The 20101-nt window shown below is 47.9% G+C and overlaps 1 protein-coding gene across 1 annotated transcript; it reads right to left on the bottom strand.

Annotated features, from left to right (window-relative positions):
* Window positions 1-639: 639 nt before the first annotated feature.
* LOC310920740 (olfactory receptor 14C36-like) lies at window positions 640-1572 on the bottom strand (the record flags this gene model as incomplete). The annotated part of the gene is made up of 1 exon (XM_083880799.1): window positions 640-1572. The coding sequence occupies one exon, from the start codon at window positions 1570-1572 to the stop codon at window positions 640-642; it is 933 nt and encodes a 310-aa protein (XP_083736925.1).
* Between the last annotated feature and the right edge of the window lie 18529 nt (window positions 1573-20101).

The following is a 20101-nucleotide window of genomic DNA, read 5'->3' as shown; positions in this document are numbered from 1 at the left end:
TTCAGCCTGCCCACGGCCACCCTGGGGCTGCTCACGGCGCTTTTCTGTGCTGAGCATTGGCCTGGGCGTGTTCTGGAGAGAGCCTGGGCAAGGAGCCTGGAGCCCCCAGGCCCTGCCCTGAGGCGTCAGCGCTGCCCCAGCAGTGCCCATGGCCTGTCCCTGCTGCAGCCCCGGCACTGCCACCCCCAGCCCTGTGCCCGGCCCCGAGAGCCCTCAGGCCCTACAGCAACACCAGGGCCAGGAGGGCAGCGGGGCAGGGCCACGGGAGCAGCACTGGCAACACCAAGGGCTGCTGGTGCTGGACACAGCTGCTGTGCCAGCCCTGATCTGCCCCAGCTCTGCACACAGACATTGCTGCTGCAGTGACAGAGAAGGGTATAAAAAAGGGATCACTGTTGAAAACTGTGCTCGGAGATCCTTTAGTTCATTTAAAGCCACTGAGAGCACAGCCCCTCTTTGACACAGTCTGGAGTCACAGCAAAGGTGGAGAAAAGAAAAACAAGGAAGGGCACAAACAATGGCCTCACTTTGTGGAAAATATTGAACAACTAAAACAAAACAAAACCCTGACAACCAAAGAAACAAGTGATATCAAAGATGATTTTTATTACAAGTGATTTGCAGAAATTGGCAACCAAGTTATTGTTTCTGAGATTGTCCAGTGATCAGTGTCCACACTGCAGCCTTGAGCTCCTGGTTCCTCAGGCTGTAGATCAGGGGGTTCAGGGCTGGAGGCACCACTGAGTACAGAATTGACACTGACAGATCCAGGGATGGGGAGGAGACGGAGGGGGGCTTCAGGTAGGCAAACGTGCCAGTGCTGAGGAACAGGGAGAGCACGGCCAGGTGAGGGAGGCAGGTGGAAAAGGCTTTGTGCTGTCCCTGCTCAGTGGGGATCCTTAACACAGCCCTGAAGATCTGCACATAGGAGAAAACAATGAACACAAAACAGCCAAAACCAAAACAAAGACTAACAGCAAGAAGCCCAAGTTCCCTGAGGCTGGAGTGTGAGCAGGAGAGCTTGAGGATATGTGGGATTTCACAGAAGAACTGGCCCAGGGCATTGCCATGGCACAGGGGCAGGGAAAATGTATTGGCTGTGTGCAGCAGTGAATAGATACAGCCACTGGCCCAGGCAGCTGCTGCCATGTGGGCACAAGCTCTGCTGCCCAGGAGGGTCCCGTAGTGCAGGGGTTTGCAGATGGACACGTAGCGGTCGTAGCACATGACAGTAAGAAGGAAATATTGTGACCCCAGGAAGAAGAAAATCAGAAAGACCTGAGCAGCACATCCTGTGTAGGAGATGTTCCTGGTGTCCCAGAGGGAATTGTGCATGGCTTTGGGGACAGTGGTGAGGATGGAGCCCAGGTCGGTGAGGGCCAGGTGGAGCAGGAAGAAGAACATGGGGCTATGCAGGTGGTGGCCGCAGGCCACGGCACTGATGACGAGGCCGTTGCCCAGGAGGGCAGCCAGGGAGATGCTCATGAAGAGGCAGAAGTGCAGGAGCTGCAGCTGCCGTGTGTCTGCCAAAGGCAGCAGGAGGAAGTGGCTGATGGAGCTGCTGTTGGGCATTTCTTCACTCTGGGCATGGTGGGCTGTTGAAAGAAAACCTTGACAAGCTGGGACCATTTTCTTTGAGTCAATCCTTTATACTGTATTTGGAATCCCCTCAAAATCACTTCTGTTCCCTTGAGGGAGCTTTGCTAAACTTTTTTGACTTTGGGTTTCTGCTGCTGCTGAATTATTGCTTCATCTTAATCACTACTCTTTGCATAAACACTAGTTAGCCCAGAGGGAAAACTGGGGTCCCTGTGCCTCAGTGCAGTCAGAGATGCTGGTCTCACACAGGTACCGTTTGCTCATTACACCTACCTCTATTTCAGGGCAATCGCAATTAAAACTTCCTTGAAAAAAAAGTAGTCTTTTTGAAGGTCCAAAGTTAATTTCTCTAAACCCTTCTCCTGTGTAGCTGGACAAGGACAAACAAGGGTTGATCTAGCTCTCTGCTGCCTGGACTTGGGCCTACTGGGACCTGTTTCTCTCTGTCCAAGCCTTGTCCCTGCCAATGCTCCCAGAGCCCAGCCCAGCCCTGGGGGCTCAGCTCTGCCCTGCACACCCCTCCCAGCACAAGCCACTGCCCAGGGCATCTCCCTGGCACAGGGCCTTAAGGGCAGCTCAGACAAACAGAGATGCTGCAAGCCAAGGTGCTGCTGGTGCTGTCTGTAGGTAGAGGAGGGTGAGGAGGCACTTGCTGAAGGAGCTCTGAGGCAGATGTGCTGATCCCCAGGGTGATAGTGCAGGAATCTCAGTGACATAGACAACCCTGACAGCCCCTTTCCCTTTCCTTTAGGGGAAAGCTGAGAGCAGCCCAGGCCATGCAGCACTATCTCCACAGCAGGAGGAATCTGCCCTGATGGGATTCACTCCTTCCACCTCCAACTTCTCCCCACAGTCCATGGGGAGCTCCCAGGCAGGCTGAGAGCTGCCCCTGGCAGGTGGCAGATGCCCTGGCCTGGCCAAGAGCCCTCAGGGCTGCAGCACCTGCTCTGCACCACAGCCCTGGGCACCCTTGGCTGCAGCCCCAGCCTCAGCCCCTGCAGCCGTCCCTGGCAGCAGGAGCCGTCCTGCCCTGTCCCTCTGACGGTGCCCAGGGCAGCCCTGCTCTGGAGCACATCCTCCCCCAAAGCAGAAAGGGCAGCAGAGCCATCCTTACAGTGCTGTCAGTCCTGTCCTGGGTCAGCTTTAGGAGATCCCTGCAGCCAGAGACTTACTGTGTCAGAAGGGGTGAAGATTTCTCCACAAAGAAGCTCAGAATTGTCCTTTTGGCTGCATTAAGCCTCTCTCTCTGCGTCACTGCTCTCAGATCCTGCAGGCAGTGCCCTCAGCCCTGCTGGGCTTGGAGAGGAGGCGCTCCTCAGAAGAAATGTCTTTTTGTAGCTCTTATTGATTGCCAGGAGCTGCCTCTGTGCCAGGAGCCCAGCCCAGCTCAGATGCACAGACACAGAACAAAGACTTTAATGAGCCTCTTGGGGCTTTGGTGTTGTTTATATCAGACTCAGTTCCTCAGAAAGTCTTCAAAAAACTTCTCAAAATTCAAAGTCAGATAAGAAACTCCAAAGTTTCTTGAAGTTTTAATAAGTCCCATCGAGAAATTGTTGCAGGATCAGTTAGATCAGGAAACTGCAGGCAGTGATAACAGGTAGGGACAAAAAAAGCAAAGATGTCTCTCATGCTGACCAAACCTGGATGTGTTTCAGGAATGCAAAGGGCCAAGGCCTGAGCCCCAGCCCCTGCCAAGGCACATCCTGTCCCTCCCTCAGTGCTCAGGGCTCTTCCCAGCCCACTGGGATGTGGGGATGTGCAATGCCAAGGGCAGGACCATGGGGCGGCCCCTGCCAGGCTGCTGAGCAGGGCCAAGGAGGCAATGAGGCCCCAGGGCTGCAAGGGTCACTTGTCTCCTGCTCATGGCTCAGGCCCAGGCCCAGCAGCCATGGCCCAAGTGCTGCAGGAGTTGGCTGTGTCAGGGCCTTGCAGCTGCTGCCCATCCCTGTGCCCTGTGCAGCCCAGGCTGTCCTACAGTGTCCATGCCCTGCGCCTCTGTCCCTGCAGGCTGTCGTCATCCCCCGGCTGCCCCACCTGGCTGGGCCCTTCCTTGGCTGACAGCTCTGCCTCCTGCCTGCCTCTGCCTGGCCACAGAGAGCCTTGGGCTGCTCCAGACTCCTGCTAGGGGATGTGTTGCACCACAGCCCTGCCCTGGGAGAGAAATTCCTTTGTCCTTGTGTTCAGTCTTGTCCCTCCCCCAGGTGCACTTTGCATTAAGTTTTTTTCTCTGGCTATTCTCTGCTATGTCAAAAGGATCCACCATCTCTGAAACCACCCTTCAATCCTTTCCAGGGCCCTCCTATTCTGGCCTCAGTCTCCACTGCACTGAACACAGAGCTCTTTTGTCCCTATATAGTGGTCCTGTGCTTGAGGCCTCCAAAGCCCTACCTTGGGAGATCTCTGGGCCCTTTCCAAGGTCTTGGCAATTGAAAACATTGTGCTCATTGTTTATGAAAATCTCCAGTGGTCATGACCTTCCTGACCTGTCTGTCCAGGCTACTTTTGTCTTGGAGAAATCCTTGGATATACAGAATTTGGGAGGCAAAATTCTAATTTTGGCCATAGCCTCTGCACAAGAAGGCCTTTTTGATAGGTCATGGATTATTTTCCAGAGGATGGAAGGCAGAGCACCCCATTGTTTCAGGGGCAAATGAGAGGGGGCCACCAGAGGCCAAGGCCATCCATGGCTGGCAGTTTTATTTCTTAGAGACACCCTTGCAAGTATGGAATTTTTCCAGGGAAGTATCAGTTTCAGCCATGGGTATTAAAAGATGTCAAATTCTTTTGCATAGGAATGAAAGCATGGAGCTCCAGTGGTGCATGGGAAGATGAGAAGCAGCTCTTGACATTCCAAGATCAGCTGGACCTGTCAGGTGGCCCCTGGGAGGCCAAACCAGCCAGATCTGTTCCATGTTCCCTTGGTTCTATGGGCCCCCACAGTGTCCCAATGGCCCCTTGGTTCCATGAGGCTCTGAGGTGTCACAATGTCCCTTAGTTACACGTGGCCAGGAAGGGTTTTAATGGTCTCCATGGTCCCACAAGGCCCCAAAGCGTCACTGTGGCCCCCCTTGGTTCCATGAGCTCCCACAGAGTCACAATGGTCTCCATAGGGAGGAACCAACCAAGCCCCCGTGTCACAGGGGCAGATGAGGGGCAGTCACCAGAGGCCAAGGGCAGCCAGATTAGACTGTGCTGGCAGATTTTGTCTGGGACCTATCCCTGGATATAGGGAATTTTAGAGGCAGAATACCAATTTTGGACATTAACGCCCAGAGGAGAAGGACGGTTCTTTTCTATAGGAAGGAAAGCATGGAACACTGATGTTTCAGGGGCAGATGAAAGGTGCTACCAGAGGCCAAGGCCAGCCAGACCTCTCTGTCCTGGCAGCTTTTATCTGAAAGCAACCCTTGGATATTGGGAATTTTGGAGGTGGAATCTCACATTTGGCTATTTCTGTGTTGATAAGTAGGATGGTTCTTTTCCACTGGAAGGACAGCAAAGAGCCCAAGTGTTTCAAAGGCAGAAGAGGAGAGAGGTGGATCCTGGGAAAACAAGACAGCCAGAGCTGTTTGTCCTGGCAGCCTCGCTTGAACCCAGGGGACCATTGTGACAAAGCAGGGCCCAATGGAACCATGGAGACCATTGTGACACTAAAGAAACTCACGGAACCACGGTGACCGTTGGAATGCTATGGAACCTCATAGATCCAAGGGTCCATTGGGACATTGTGGTGCCTCATGGAATCAAACATTGCGAAACTTGGAGGCCTAATGGAACAAGGGTTTCTATTGTGACACTGCAGAACCTCATGGAATCAAGGTGACCGTGTTACTCTACAGAAGCTCATGGAACCAAGGGGCCATTGTGACACAGCAAGTGTTTATGGACACAAGGAGACCATGGTGACACTACGAAGCTCATGGAACCAAGGAGCCCTTGTGACACAGGAGGTCCACATAAAGGCAAGCAGCCATTGTTACACTGTGGCCTCAATGAAAAAAAGGACATGGTCGATAGCAGGGATGCTCATGGAAACTACAGGATATTGTGACACTGCAGAGCCTCATGGAACCAAGGAGCCATTGTGAAACTGTGGGTGTTTTGAATGAAAAGAGAGAGCTTAGACAAGTCCTGCCTTTGATTCAGATTTTTGGCAGTAGCTCTGTTTGGAGCAGCCTGCACCCCAGATTGCTCTTGGTCTCAAGTTCTTAATAATGGCAGATTAGGACCAAATGAATTATTTATTTGATAAAGATTTAACAGAGTAGGTATAACACTGGAATAAAAGAAAAAGAATTACTAGTAGTCTAAAGGTACCCATATTACAGCTAAGAAAGAAATAGTATAGATTAGGATTCAATGTAACTTACCATCAATTTGGTGATGGGGTACACTTAGAATTCTTCTCTCATTTCCCTGGGAGAGTATCCTCAGAGTTCGCATCTGAGCTTGTGGGAGAAGTCCCTACACATTTCAAGAGTGTGTGTAGGAAGTTTCTACCTCTGTGGAAAATTGTGTAGCTTTTATAGTTGTAAAAGTAGTGCCTTTTCAGTCAGAAATCTCTGGCTTAACTCTCCTTATCTGTTCTGACACTCAGTTGTTTACTAGGAGTTCTACTCCTAGTGCCAGAGGAAGAAACAACTCCCTGGCTCATAACAACTAACTGGCCAAGGTTGTCTCATCACTTCACATGGGGGAGAGAATGTCTGGAGCTGTCACATCAGCTGCAGATAAGCTCTTCTGTAGTAGGGGGGATGTCCTGCCACAGGGAAGCATAATGGAGTCAAGGACACCATTGGTACTGAAATCCACTGGATAGAAACTTTAAACACAGTTTTGAGCATTTGAAAGCAGGTGTTCTTTATTACAGCGTGCTGGTCACTTGGGTGATCCTTTCACCATTCAAGTGCAATGAGCATGGAATGAACAGAGGTTTTATCACACACAGTGATTACATATTCATGAGCTATCCCCACTTCCTTTGATTCTATTTGACATAACTGCACCCCTTATCACAAATCCTTACATGATTCTTTGAAGTCTGTCTTCAATGTCTAGTGTCATTTTTAGGTATTTGTTCCTTGACCCCCACTTTTGAGTAAAACCAATACCCTTGTTTTGCATGACTTCTGTTTTGTCAGCCTTGCAGAGCTGAGCTGGCATCATGTTTGCACTTTGAATGACTGTTTTTTCCAGAGTTACATTTTTATTTGTTTCTCCAAGGCTGTTCTGTTCTATTACACGACAGTTGTAGGTAGGGAGACAGAATATCATGACTCGAGTAGTCTTGATCATGAGACAAAACAGCCTGTTTTATTGTTCAAGACCTTCTTATATAGGGAATTCAAAACTCCCAGCTCTAGACACTGACTGGTCTGAGTCTTAGCCCCACTCAGCTCCTTGCCCAGTGACATCTGTGCTCTCTGGACTGACCATGACTGGCTGAGGTCTCTGCATGAGCTCTCATATTCTCCTGGGGATGTCTACAACAATCCAGGTCAGATGAACTGGACTTGCCATGACCAGATTAATTTTGTCTTACCTAAATACTAGCTGTGACAATTCGTCCTTTTTTGTTAAAGTTTAAAAAAATGCAAAAAGGCTCTTTGTAATCCTTCTGGCAGGTGCTTTGCAGGTAGGACAACTGTAGCAGAGTTTTTTAGAGAATGAGGGCATGATCTATATTTGGAATGAGGTTTGAGCTACCCCCTCCTGGGCCTCACACCAAGGTCTGTGAAGCCTGTGGCGCAGTTAGAAACTAGCCTGTGCGGCTTGTGACGCAGTTGAAATTAGATGTTAAGTTGTTAATGAGGGACAGTGGGTTTTCTAGAGGTTAATAAGTATAGTTATTAGTGTGAACACTTTAACCACCATAAAGAACAAGTAAAACAATGTTTGTTTGCATTTTTCCTGTGCTGTATGCCAATGAGAATGTAACTGCAATTGTAAACTATATCAAAGTGTATATAAACTGCCATTTTAGATGAAATAAACGGAGAACGTAATTGGATCTGCGTTTGCTCTCATCCAACTTCCCATTATTTTAAGGGTTTCCCTTGCTTTATCTGGTGCCCGAAGCTAGGGACTCTTCGCTTAGATGCGGTCCTTCACTTAGATGCACTGTTTTTGTTTCAATACGGTTTTTTGGGTTTTTTTCCTTTTCGCTTAAATGCGGGATTTGATTTGTTTTTTTTTTTGCTTTGGTGCGGTTTTGATTTTCGTTTAAATACTGGAAGACTTTGCTTGGCCTCGAGTCGACCATAGCTGAGATTTCGGAGCTGGGAAGTTGGAGCAAGGTGGTTGCTGGTCTCAAACAAAGAGCAGCAGCGCCACACTGTTGCAGAAGGTAAGCTGCAGTGGAAAACAAAGGCTGAGAAAAGCATCATGGATGGTGAACTAAAAGCAGTGATGCAGCTTCTTTAAATAGTATCTCTAAAAGAGGTGAAAAACTGAGAGAAACTGACTTAGAACAGTTAGCCCTGTGGGCCAAGAAGAGAGGAAAATTAAATAAACCATCTTTAGTGTTTCGCGCTACAGAGTGGTGTGAAATAAGGGATCTTTTATGGGATTGTGCAATCGAAGGCAGAAAAGACGGAAAAATTGCTCAGGAGCTCGGTGCTGTGTGGAAAAAAGTTTTAAATACCTTGCAAAATGTCTCTGCTGAGAAAAAAGCTTCCGAGGCTGCCATTCAGGCTCTTGACGGGGCAGGGGATGAAAGAAAAGTAATCCAAAAACCCTCCAAAGTTGCAAAATTCTTTGGCATTTATAATACTTACCCCATGAAGGGCACGATGGCACAGGTCAGCCCGACCTTGCAGGATGTACTGGATCACATGACTCAGGTGGAGGAAGTTTCCCCACCGGTGCCGAGATACACTGAGAGCAAAGAGGAAGTAGGTCAGCCGCTCCACTCTGGGGGTGTGGTGAGCGATGAGGAGTCAGGTGGAGCCAAGGGGCTGGCCCAGGGGACGAAGCAAGGGGTAGGAGTGCAAGGCGGAGATGGGAGCGAGGTGGCGCAGAGCGAGGCAACACGGCCTCTCCTGTCCCCTGCACGGGGGCAGTCAGCCCTGCCTCACAGAGCAACAGCGGCGGCAGAAGCTGCAGTGGCAGAGGCACCAGCACGGCCACACTGCACCACAGCAGCAGCAGAATGTCCCCTCCCCACAGACTCAGAATCAGAAGCTTCAGAGATTGAGGGTCCCGCCTCCAAGTCCTGCATCAAACAGCGGTCACAGAGAAAATACAGAGTACAAATGAATTACAACAAATAATAGCTAAGGTTGCTGAACTGTCACACTGCCAAGATCAGTTGGAAAAATAAACATCCGCAATTCCTCAGCCTTGGGCCCAAGGAGAGCGCAACCTCCTCCCATCCTCACCAACAGTTCCTACCGCTTTGTCGGTTTTTCCTGTAGCACAGCAGATGTCGCTGCCAGAAATTCCAAAAACCCAATTGAGAGACGCTGAGCTGAAGTTGCTAAAGATGCTGTTCTGGATAGAGATTGGCAGGCTGCCAGTTCTGTAGGGTGCCCTGTTATTACTGGCAATGCCACAGCAACCTGGCAGCCACATGAGTGGAAGGTCCTCCAACAAGCCAAACACACTGTTACCAAATATGGGATTCGGTCTAAGGCAGCAAGAAATATAATTCAATATATATTTACAGCTGATGTTCTTTTCCTTTCTGATTCTATGAGTATTGCGTCTCTGCTGCTGACACCCTCAAAATTTCTGATTTTTGAGAGAGAGTGGAAGCATTTAGCAATTGAAGAAACCAACAAACATCAAGTATTAGGGGACCCTTTTTATGGACTTCAATCAGACATGTTGACAGGGCAAGGACCATATGCTACAACAAATGTACAACTTACCTATCTCATGGAGATGCATCAGCTGTCTCAATCGTTGGCTCACAGAGCCTTGCTTCTGGTTCCAGACAAAAAAAAGCCAGCACCCTATTCTACAATAAAACAGGGCACGACAGAACATTATGGTCAGTTTATAGACAGGTTGTCAGCTGCTTTAAAAGATGCACCAGGTGTGTCACCAGAAGTGCAAGAACATTTATTCCATTCTCTTGCCTTTGAGAATGCCAATTCACACACAAGAACTATTTTGGTCACACTACTTTAAGGCAGTCCAGTGGACGAAATGCTAGTAAGGACCACCCAAGCTGAACAAAATAACCAAACTGCAGCGTTCACAGCAGCCATGCCTGATGCCATGCAGCAACCAGGACACCTCATTGCAGCTGATTTATCAGGTGGAAAAATTAATAATCACAGCCACAGCAACAAACTCCACGTCCCAACAAACCAGCTGGCATTACTTGCTTCATATTCCATTTCAAAGAAGCCTGTCAAAAGACTGTGTGGTGTCACAAATGCAATCTTGACACCCACGCTACCGAGGTTTGTCACAAGTTGGGAAACTTCAAACGCAGGGCGTTGAGGCACCACGTGAAGACACAAATCGACGCCTGGATCCAGAAGACCTCAAAAATGGCTTTTTAGTAAAAAATAAGCCTGCCACTTGGGGGAGCCTCAGCGTGGATGTGGTAACAACAATGGAAGTCACTTTACAAGATAAAGAAGTAACACTAATTCTTACAAAGTATGTGGCCCAATGTACAGCACAAATTCTTTAACTGGAGGTTTGTTACTTGGAAGATCCTCCACAAGCAAACAAGGTGTAATCGTGATTCCAGGAGTTATTTCACCAGACAGGTGCAGATAATGGCTTATGCCCTGCAACCACCTGTGACAATCCCAAAAGGTAGCAAAATTTCTCAAATTGCAGCATTTGAAAATCTTTTAGCACATCGCCAAAATCCACAAGAACCAACTGAGCTGCAAAGAGAAGACAAAGGCTTTGGATCAACTGGTCATGATGTCTTCTTTACCTTATATTTTAAAAGCCACCCAATCAAGAAAGTCCAAATACAACACGGCTCTCACTGGATTCAGCTAGAACTACTGCTTGACATGGGCTTGTATAATTCTATTGTCAATCAAATATTCTGGCCACTGATTGGCCTTTGCAGGCTCTGAACAACCACATCGTAGGAGTAGGTGGACTGAGGATTACTTCCATAAGTACAAATCCCATCAGAATTACTTTTGAAGACAATCAAGTTATTGTGGTTCGATCATACGTCATGACTTTACCCATAAAGCTTCAGGGACTGATAGGCAGAAATGTGTTGTCTCAACTTAGCGTGCTTCTAACCACAGACCAGCATTTTCCTTGATGGTCACTGCAGAGCAGTCGCCCATTCTAAAAATCACCTGGTTGACAAAGACCCCTGTTTGGGTCGAGCAGTGGCCAATGACAGAGAAACGGCTGCAAATTGCAGAACAACTGATTCAAGAACAACTCGATGCTGGACACATTCGACCCTCTGTAAGCCCATGGAACACTCTAAATTCATTATACCAAAGAATTCACGTAAATGGAGACTGTTGACTGACCTGTGAAAAGTTAATGCACAAATGCAGGCAATGGGTGCTCTGCAACCTGGCCTGCCAGCACCAACTATGATACCACAGGGGTGGAACATTGTTGTCATCGATCTAAAAGACTGTTTCTTTACCATTCCACTCCATCCGCATGACAATCAATGTTTTGCTTTCACCGTGCCATCTATCAACAGAGCAGCCCCAACAAAGAGATATGAATGGACCGTGCTTCCCCAGGGTATGAGAAACTCACCAACCATGTGTCAAATGTTCGTTGACTGGGTTTTGCGACCAATTCGCCAACACTTCTCCAACGCATTGATTTATCACTACATGGATGATATTCTTATTGCAACCAAGTGACCATTTGCAAAAGCAGACTTAAACTGGCTGATTTCACAATTGAAATGTCATGGGCTGATGTTGCCCCAGAAAAAATACAGCAATCAGCTCCTTGGAAATATTTAGTCTGGCTGATCACAGATGCACAAATTTGTCCTCAAAAAATTACTTTGCATGCCAACATTTCCACCTTGCATGATGCTCAAAAACTTTTTGGAGACCTACAATGTGTTCATACCATTGTGGGAATCACCAATGATGATTTACAACCATTTTTGCCATGGCTTTGTGGTAATGATGCTAACAGCCCTCGAATTTGTACCATCGCACAGCAAGATGCTCTGGTTCAGGTATCGGAAAAACTGCAACAGGGTTGGAGTGCTCGCCGTGTGGAACATCTTCCATTGTCACTTTTCCTCTCCAATGCTGATGTCTGCCCACTCGCCATCGTTTTTCAATGGCAAAAGAAAAAGGGGGAGAACTGATCTGGCTGGAAGTTTGACTCAGCAGCAATTTTGCTTGAATAGGTATTTTTACCTGTTCAACCAAAGTGTCGTGTTATGAGTAGAACAGATGCTTTTGCTGCATTGATACAAAAGGGCAGAGACAGAATTGTAGAAATAGATGGAAAGGAACTAGCAGATGTCAGTGTTCCCGTGAAAGATGAAGATTTGGAATGGCTGTTGAGACACTCCGTTGCATTGCAAGAGACGTTGTTAGGTTTTGTAGGCATGGTTCACAACAGACAACCAAAAGGCCCAATGTGGCATCTGATCAAGCCCCATCAATGGTTGGAAAGACCTTTGTGCTCACTGAAACCTGTGGAAGGAAGGACAGTGTTCACAGATGCCGGCTGAAGAACAAAAAAGGCTGCGTGCATTTGGCAACAATGGAAATGGTTGCAGCATTTAATTAAGGGTGAAGCAGGAGACAGTCTGCAAACCCTTGACTTGAAGGCCGTGTGTTGGGCCCTGAAAACTTGGAATAAAGAACCACTGAACATAGTTTCAGACTCTCTGTATGTAGTTGGAGTTGTGCAGAGAATCAAAGATGCACTCATCAGACAAACCCAGAACCAACACCTTATAGAATTGTTTTTGCAGTTGCAGAGTGTCCTGAAACAGCATCAGCATGTTTTTTGTGTCATGCACATTCGGAACCATCAATGCAACAGAGGTTTGGGAGAAGGCAATGCACGAGCAGATGCTGCAGTCAGCTGTGTTGTCCATGTTCCCCCACAGAACAAGTTTTAAAGGGCTCGCAACCGTCATGAAACATTCCATCAAAATGCAAGAGCCCTGCATCAACAATTTCAGATCCCCCTGAATGATGCACAAGGGATTGTGTGTGCCTGCCCTCAGTGTAGCCAGCATGGGCCTGGCCTTGGGCTAGGCATGAACCCAAAGGGACTGAAAGCTTTAGAACTGTGGCAGATGGATTTACCTCATGTTCCAGAGTTTGGAAGGTTGAAATATGTCCGTATAAGTGTGGATACTTATTCAAAGTTTATTTGGGCAACAGCACAAACAGGGGAAAAGGCTCTGCATGTTGAAAGACATTTATCTGTCTGTTTTGTAGTCATAGGTGTACCTGTGGAAATTAAAACCGACAATGGTCCAGCTTATGTCAGTCAGCGAATTGTCAGGTTTATGCAGAAGTGGGGGGTGAAACATACCACTGGAATGCCTCACTCTTCTACAGGTCAAGCCGTTGTGGAAAGAGCCCATCGTGCCCTGAAAAAATACTTAGCAAAGCAAAAGCAGAATGATAACATTGATGTAGTTAATCGACTGTCAGCAGTATTGTTTACTTTAAACTATTTGTGTTTAGCAGAAGGAAGAGAAGAACCTGCGGTTGTGATACATCACCACACAATGAAAGAGGGAAGACCACAGGCAATTCCAGGACTTTATGTTTATCACAAAAATATGCAAATGGGTGAATGGCTGGGACCGAGTCCTGTGTTGTTTAATGATCGTGGATATATGTGTGTTTCTACAGGAGCAGAACTTGTTTGGATGTTGAAACAATTTACCCGTGCATGTCCCCAATAAATGATACCAGTCAGCAGTAATAACGACATTGACAACAATGACTTACCTGGAGAGCCCTCTGACAGCTCTGAAACTGATAAAAATTGACTTTGTAGTGTGTGAAATGAGTAGCTTTTATAATTACAGTTATAAGACTTAAGTTACTATACGTAGTAATTAGTGTTTAGGATTAAGTAATAATTAGCTGTTGTTTTTTAGGACTGAGAACTGGAGGAGATAACAATAAACGTTGTGGTTTGAAGTGTTTGTTTTAAGCATTGTTTTAGTAAAAAGAGTACTTGGAGTGCTTGACATTGACCAGAGACAAAATATGTGGGTCGTGTGGGCCAATCAAACTGGACAAGATTAATTTTGTCTGTCTTTAGCGATGCCATCCAATCCTTTTTGTACTTGTTTAATTGGAGTCCCGTTAAATTCTATGGCAGAGTTCAAAAACTGGACTCAAACCAAAATATATTCAAATTTAACTGAAGCCTGGAATGTGTGGTGCAGTAAGTCCACCGAATCTTCCAAGCTTCGTTTTGTCAATTGGTGTGAAATCCAGGAAATTCCAAAAAATGCTTTGGGACCACAAGCTGTTGCAGTCGCACAAAATCTTAAAGTTATAAGTCCTGAACCACAAGAATTTGACCTCTCTGGTTCTGTACCAGACAATTATTGTTTAATGTTTGGGCATGTAAGGCAACCCAATGATGGCAACACTTGGTTGTTTCCCAAATCTCCATTGTATTATAATGATTCAGAATACTGCAACAATTGGACTCAACCTGTATGTAACACCATCAAAAGATGTTGCAAGAAAATTGCCACCGGGAATTTTCCTCATTTGTGGGGACCGAGCCTGGTCTGCAGTGCCTCAAAGAGCTGTAGGAGGTCCATGTTATTTTGGCAAATTAACCCTGTTTGCTGCTACCATTCATCAAATTTCTGGGTTGCCTCAAAAGTCTCGATGATCTAAATGCAGTACTTTGGAATTAGACCCCAATTGTAAAGACCTAGTATTATTGTGGAAGCCTCCAACTGTAAGTGTAGCTTCAATTTTTTCCCCAGGAGTTGCTTCAGCGCAAGCTCTCACACAATTACGAACCTTGGCTTGCTGGACAGGAAAGCAAATTAATATAATATCTAATATGCTAAGTGAACTTGCCATAGATGTTAATAGTATCTGCCGTGCAGTGATTCAAAACAGAGCTGCCCTTGACTTCCTTCTTCTTGCCCAAGGACATGGGTGTGAAGAATTTGAAGGCATGTGTTGCATGAATCTGTCCAACCACTCTCAATCAATTTACAAACAACTTTCACAGCTAAAGAGTAACATGGGAAAACTTGTAGTTGTTGACACTCTTTTTGATAAATGGCTCAATTCATGGGGTTTTGCTGGTTGGATAAAAGACTTGGTTCATTTTGATATTATTCCTTTTTGTTGTAATTGTAGTTATTTTAATTATTGTGCCTTGTTTGTAACCATGTATACGAAAAATAGCCAGCCATGCCTTTGACTCAGTCTAGGTAGTTCAAAAAGAAAAAAGGGGACTTGTTGCAGATTTTCTTAGGGAACGAGGACATGATGTATATTTGGAGTAAGGTTTGAACTAACCCAGCCTGGGCCTCACTTTGAGGCCTATGAAGCCTGTGGCGCAGTAATAAAGTAGTTGGTGAAGTTGTGACACAGTTAAAATTAAGTATTAAGGTGTTAATGGGAGATAGTGGGTTTTCTAGGTGTTAATAGACATAGTTATTAGTGTGAACTCTTTAGCCATGTTACGCAACAAGTGAAACAATATCTATTTACATTCTTTCTGCGTTGTGTGCCAATGGAAATGTATCTGCATTTGTAAACTATATAGAAGTGTATATAACCTGCCATTTTAGATTAAATAAACAGAGAATGTAGCATTAATCATAGTGATTGGATCTGCGTTTTTGGTCCCATCCAACTTCCCTTTATTTTAAGGGTCATCCCTGCTTTTAATCAGAGGCCTAATCTGCCATTATTAAAAACTTGCGACCAAGAGCAATCTGGGGTGCAGGCTGCTCCAAACAGAGCTACTGCCAGAAATCCGAGTCAAAGGCAGGACTTGTCTGAGCTCCCTCTCTCCATTCACAATACCCAAAGTTTTACAATGGCTCCTTGGCTTCATAAGCTTCTGTAGTGTCACAATATCCCATAGTTTCAATGAGCATCTGTACTATCACCTGTGTCCTTTTTTCCATCGAGGCCCACAGTGTCTCAATGGCCTCTTGCCTTTATGTGGACCTCCTGTGTCACAAGGGCTCCTTGGTTCCATGAGCTTCTGTAGTGTCACCATTGTCTCCCTGGTCCAATGAGGCCCTTGAGTGTCACAATGGCTGCTTGGTTCTGTTTCCATAGGGTCAACAATGGCCTCCTTGTTTCTGCAGTGTCATAATGAAGCCTTGGTTCCATGAGGTTCAGTCTTCGTTTGAAAGACAGGTGTCTGCTAGGGAAGGCAGGAGCCTCCCTTGGAACAGAGAATGAAAACCCCCTACCTCCAAATCATTGTAATTTTGAAATTAGGGGGGGTCTCAGGAAAAAAGATATGACAATAGGAACAACAGTTCTTTACTAGCATGTCTAACAAGGCAAGCAAACAACAATAACTGTGGCATTAACAACAAACAGAGCCTGGCCCCCAGTGAGCCCTTCTCGGCCGCGGGCAGTTTCCCCTTTGGTGCAGTTCCGGTCACAGCCAGCAGGGGCGCTGGTGGCTCCCGGTGGGCGGGGCAGGTGCGATGATTCCCCCGCAGCTGCAGGGGGCGCTGTGGCGCGGGCTCGGGGAGCGCGCGGGAATGGCGGCTTTGTCCCAGCCAGGAGGGATGGAAGAGAGGCCTCGCTGCACAAACCCCTGGGGCTGCTGATCCCAGGGCCCTGGCAGGACTCTGGGGAGCAGCAGGCTGGAAGGGCAGGGATGAGCAGAAATCCTGGGGCGCTGGATGAGATGTATCAGACACTCTGCAGCGATAGCTGGGACTGCGGGACGTCCCAGCAGGGCAGGGAGTGCAGGGCCCAGCAGCAGGAGAAAGGCAGCTCCCAGCTGGGTTGTAGCAGTGGGGGTGAAATTCCTTTCCCCAAGCAGCAGCTTGACCATCCTCTTCCCAAAGCCAAGACTGAGTGAGAACCCCCAACTGCCCCAGCCCTGTCCTTTACCTGCCTCTCATCTTGTGGTATGTCTGTCCCTCTGGGAGACACTCCCAAAAAGCAGAAGGGTGACACCTGACACCCTCCTTCCCTGAGGCCAGGCCACCTCCCCCTGTCTCAGGCACCCAGCCATGAGTGAGTCTTAGCAACTCAATATGAAAAAAAAACAATAAGTAAAAAGGAAAGAAAAAGGAAGAAAAGGAAAGGAAGCCCAACCTCCAACAGGTTCCTAAATGCCACTGGTCCCCTTGGTTCCATGCGACCCTGTTATTTCACCACTGCCTCTTGGTTCCATGAGTTTCTGCACAGACAACAATAGTTCCTTTGTTCCAATGAGGCCCCGCTATGTCACAATGGACCCTGGGTTCCATGAAGTTCTTGAGTGTCACAAAGGCCCCTTGGAGCCATGAGGTTCCATAGTGTCTCCATGGTCACCTTGGATCTCATTGTCATAAAGGACCATTGGTTCCATGTGGCCCAAAATGTCACAATGGCCCTTTGGTTCCATAGGTTTTATATTGTACCAGTGGACTCCTGGGTTCCATGAGTTACCCTGCTTTTCCCAGTGGTTTCTTTCGTTCCAACAAGGCCCTGCTGTGCCTCAATGCACCCTTGGTTCATGAGGATCTGGAGTATCACAGAGGCTCCTTGGTTCCACAAGCCCCCACTGTGTCACAATGGACCCTCTACTCCAGGAGGCCCTACAGAGTCACAGTGGACCCTTGGGTCCATGACGTTCCATCATGTCACAGTGGACTTTTCATTCCATGAGCTTTTGTACTGTAAACAACAGTTTCCTTGGTTCTGCAGTGTCACAATGGCCCCTTGGGTCCATCAGCTTCTGGAGTGTAACACGGTCACCTTGATTCCATGAGGTTCTGCAGTGTCACAATAGAAACCCTTGTTCCATTAGGCCTCCGAGTTTCACAATGTTTGATTCCATGAGGCACCACAATGTCCCAATGGACCCTTGGATCTATGAGGTTCCATAGCATCCCAATGGTCACTGTGGTTCCATGAGTTTCCTTAGTGTCACAATGGTCTCCATGGTTCCATTGGGCCCTGCTTTGTCACAATGGTCGCCTGGGTTCCAACGTGGCTGTCAGGACAAACAGGTCTGCCTGTCTTGTTTTCCCAGGATCCACCTCTCTCCTCTTCTGCCTTTGAAACACTTGGGCTCTTTGCTTTCCTTCCAATGGAAAAGAACCATCCTATTTATCAACACAGAAATGGCCAAATGTGGGATTCCGCCTCCAAAATTCCCTATATCTAAGAGTTGTTTTCCGACAAAAGCTACCAGGACAGAGAGGTCTGGCTGGCCTTGGCCTCTGGTGGCCGCCTTTCTTCTGCCCCTGAAACATCAGTGTTCCATGCTTTCCTTCCTATGGAAAAGAATTGTCCTTCTCCTCCAGGCGTTAATGTCCAAAATTGGTATTCTGCCTCTAAAATTCTCTATATCCAGGGATAGGTCCCAGACAAAATGTGCCAGCACCATCTGATCTGGCAGCCCTTGGCCTCTTGTGACTGCCCCTCATCTGCCCCTGTGACACGGGGGCTTGGTTGGTTCCTCCCTATGGAGACCATTGTGACTTTGTGGGAGCTCATGGAACCGAGGGGGGCAACAGTGACACTTTGGGGTCTTGTGGGACCATTAAAACCCTTCCTGGCCACGTGTAACTAAGGGACATTGTGACACCTCAGAGCCTCATGGAACCAAGGGGCCATTGGGACACTGTGGGGGCCCATAGAACCAAGGGAACATGGAACAGGTCTGTCTGGTTTGGCCTCCCAGGGGCCACCTGACAGGTCCAGCTGATCTCGGAATGTCAAAGGCTGCTTCTCATCTACCCATGGAACACTGGAGCTCCATGATCTCATTTCTATAGAAAAGATTTCGACATCTTTTTAAATACCCATAGCCAAAATTGATACTTCCCTAAAAAAAAACTGCATACATGAAAGGGTATCACCCAAAACCAAAAACCTGCCAGGTCTGGATGGCCTTGGCTTCTGGTGGTCACCTCTCGTTTGCCTCTGAAACAATGGAGCTCTCTGCCTTCCATCCTATGGAAAAGAATTGGCCTTCTTGTGCAGAGGCTGTGGCCAAAATTAGAATTTTGTCTCCCAAATTCTGAATATCCAAGCACTGCCCCAAGACAAGAGTAGCCAGGAAAGACAGGTCAGACTGTCTATGGCCACTGGAGATATTCTTAGACTCTGAGCACAATGTTTTCATTTGCCAAGGCTTGGAAAGGGCCCAGAGATCTCCCAAGGTCTGGTTTGGAGGCCAAAATCACAGGACCACTGCATAGGGACAAAAGAAGCCCAGTGGAGTGGAGACTGAGGACAGCAGAGGAGAACCCTGGAAGGGATTAAAAGGCAGTTTCAGAGATGGTGGATCCTTTTGACATAGTAGAGAACAGCCAGGGAAAGAAAAATTAATGCAAAGTGCACCTGGGGGAGGGACAAGACTGAACACAAGGACAAAGGAATTTCTCTCCCAGGGCAGGGCTGGAAGGCAACACATCCCCCAGAAGGAGTCTGGAGCAGCCCAAGGCTGTGTGTGGCCAGGCAGAGGCAGGCAGGAGGCAGAGCTGTCAGCAAAGGAAGGGCCCAGCCAGGTGGGGCAGCCGGGGGATGACTACAGCCTGCAGGGACAGAGGCACAGGGCATGGACACCGTAGGACAGCCTGGGCTGCACAGGGCACAGGGATGGGCAGCAGCTGCAAGGCCCTGACACAGCCAACTCCTGCAGCACTTGGGCCATGGCTGCTGGGCCTGGGCCTGAGCCATGAGCAGGAGACAAGTGACCCTTGCAGCCCTGGGGCCTCATTGCCTCCTTGGCCCTGCTCAGCAGCCTGGCAGGGGCCGCCCCATGGTGCTGCCCTTGGCATTGCACATCCCCACATCCCAGTGGGCTGGGAAGAGCCCTGAGCACTGAGGGAGGGACAGGATGTGCCTTGGCAGGGGCTGGGGCTCAGGCCTTGGCCCTTGGCATTCCTGAAACACATCCAGGTTTGCTCAGCATCAGAGACGCCTTTGCCTTGTTTGTCCCCACCTGTCATCACTGCCTCCAGTGTTCTGCTCTAACTGGAACCTGGGGACACTTTCTCAGTCCTGTCCCTCAGTGAGACCCATTAAAACTTCAAGAAAGTTTGGAGTTCAAAACTCACTTTAAGTTCTTGAGATATTTTTTGTACACACTCTCAGGAACTGAGTATGATATAAACAACATTAAAGCCCCAAGAGGCTCATTAAAGTCCTTGTACTTTTCCTGTGCTGCTGAGCTGGGCTGGGCTTCTGGCACAGAGGCATCTCCTGGCAATCAAGAAGAGCTTCAAAAAGACATTTCTTCTGAGGAGCAGCTCCCCTCCCAGCCCAGAAGGGCTGAGGGCACTGCCTGCAGGTACCTGACAGCAGTGAAGCAGACAGAGGCTTAAAGCAACTGGAAGGACAATTCCGAGATAATTCATGGAGAAATCTTCACC

This window comes from Zosterops lateralis, assembly GCF_965231275.1.
Source record: "Zosterops lateralis genome assembly, chromosome: 31".
NCBI classification, from domain to species: domain Eukaryota; kingdom Metazoa; phylum Chordata; class Aves; order Passeriformes; family Zosteropidae; genus Zosterops; species Zosterops lateralis.
The sequence above is the reverse complement of the archived record's forward strand: the minus strand, read 5'-3'. Positions and strand labels throughout refer to the sequence as shown.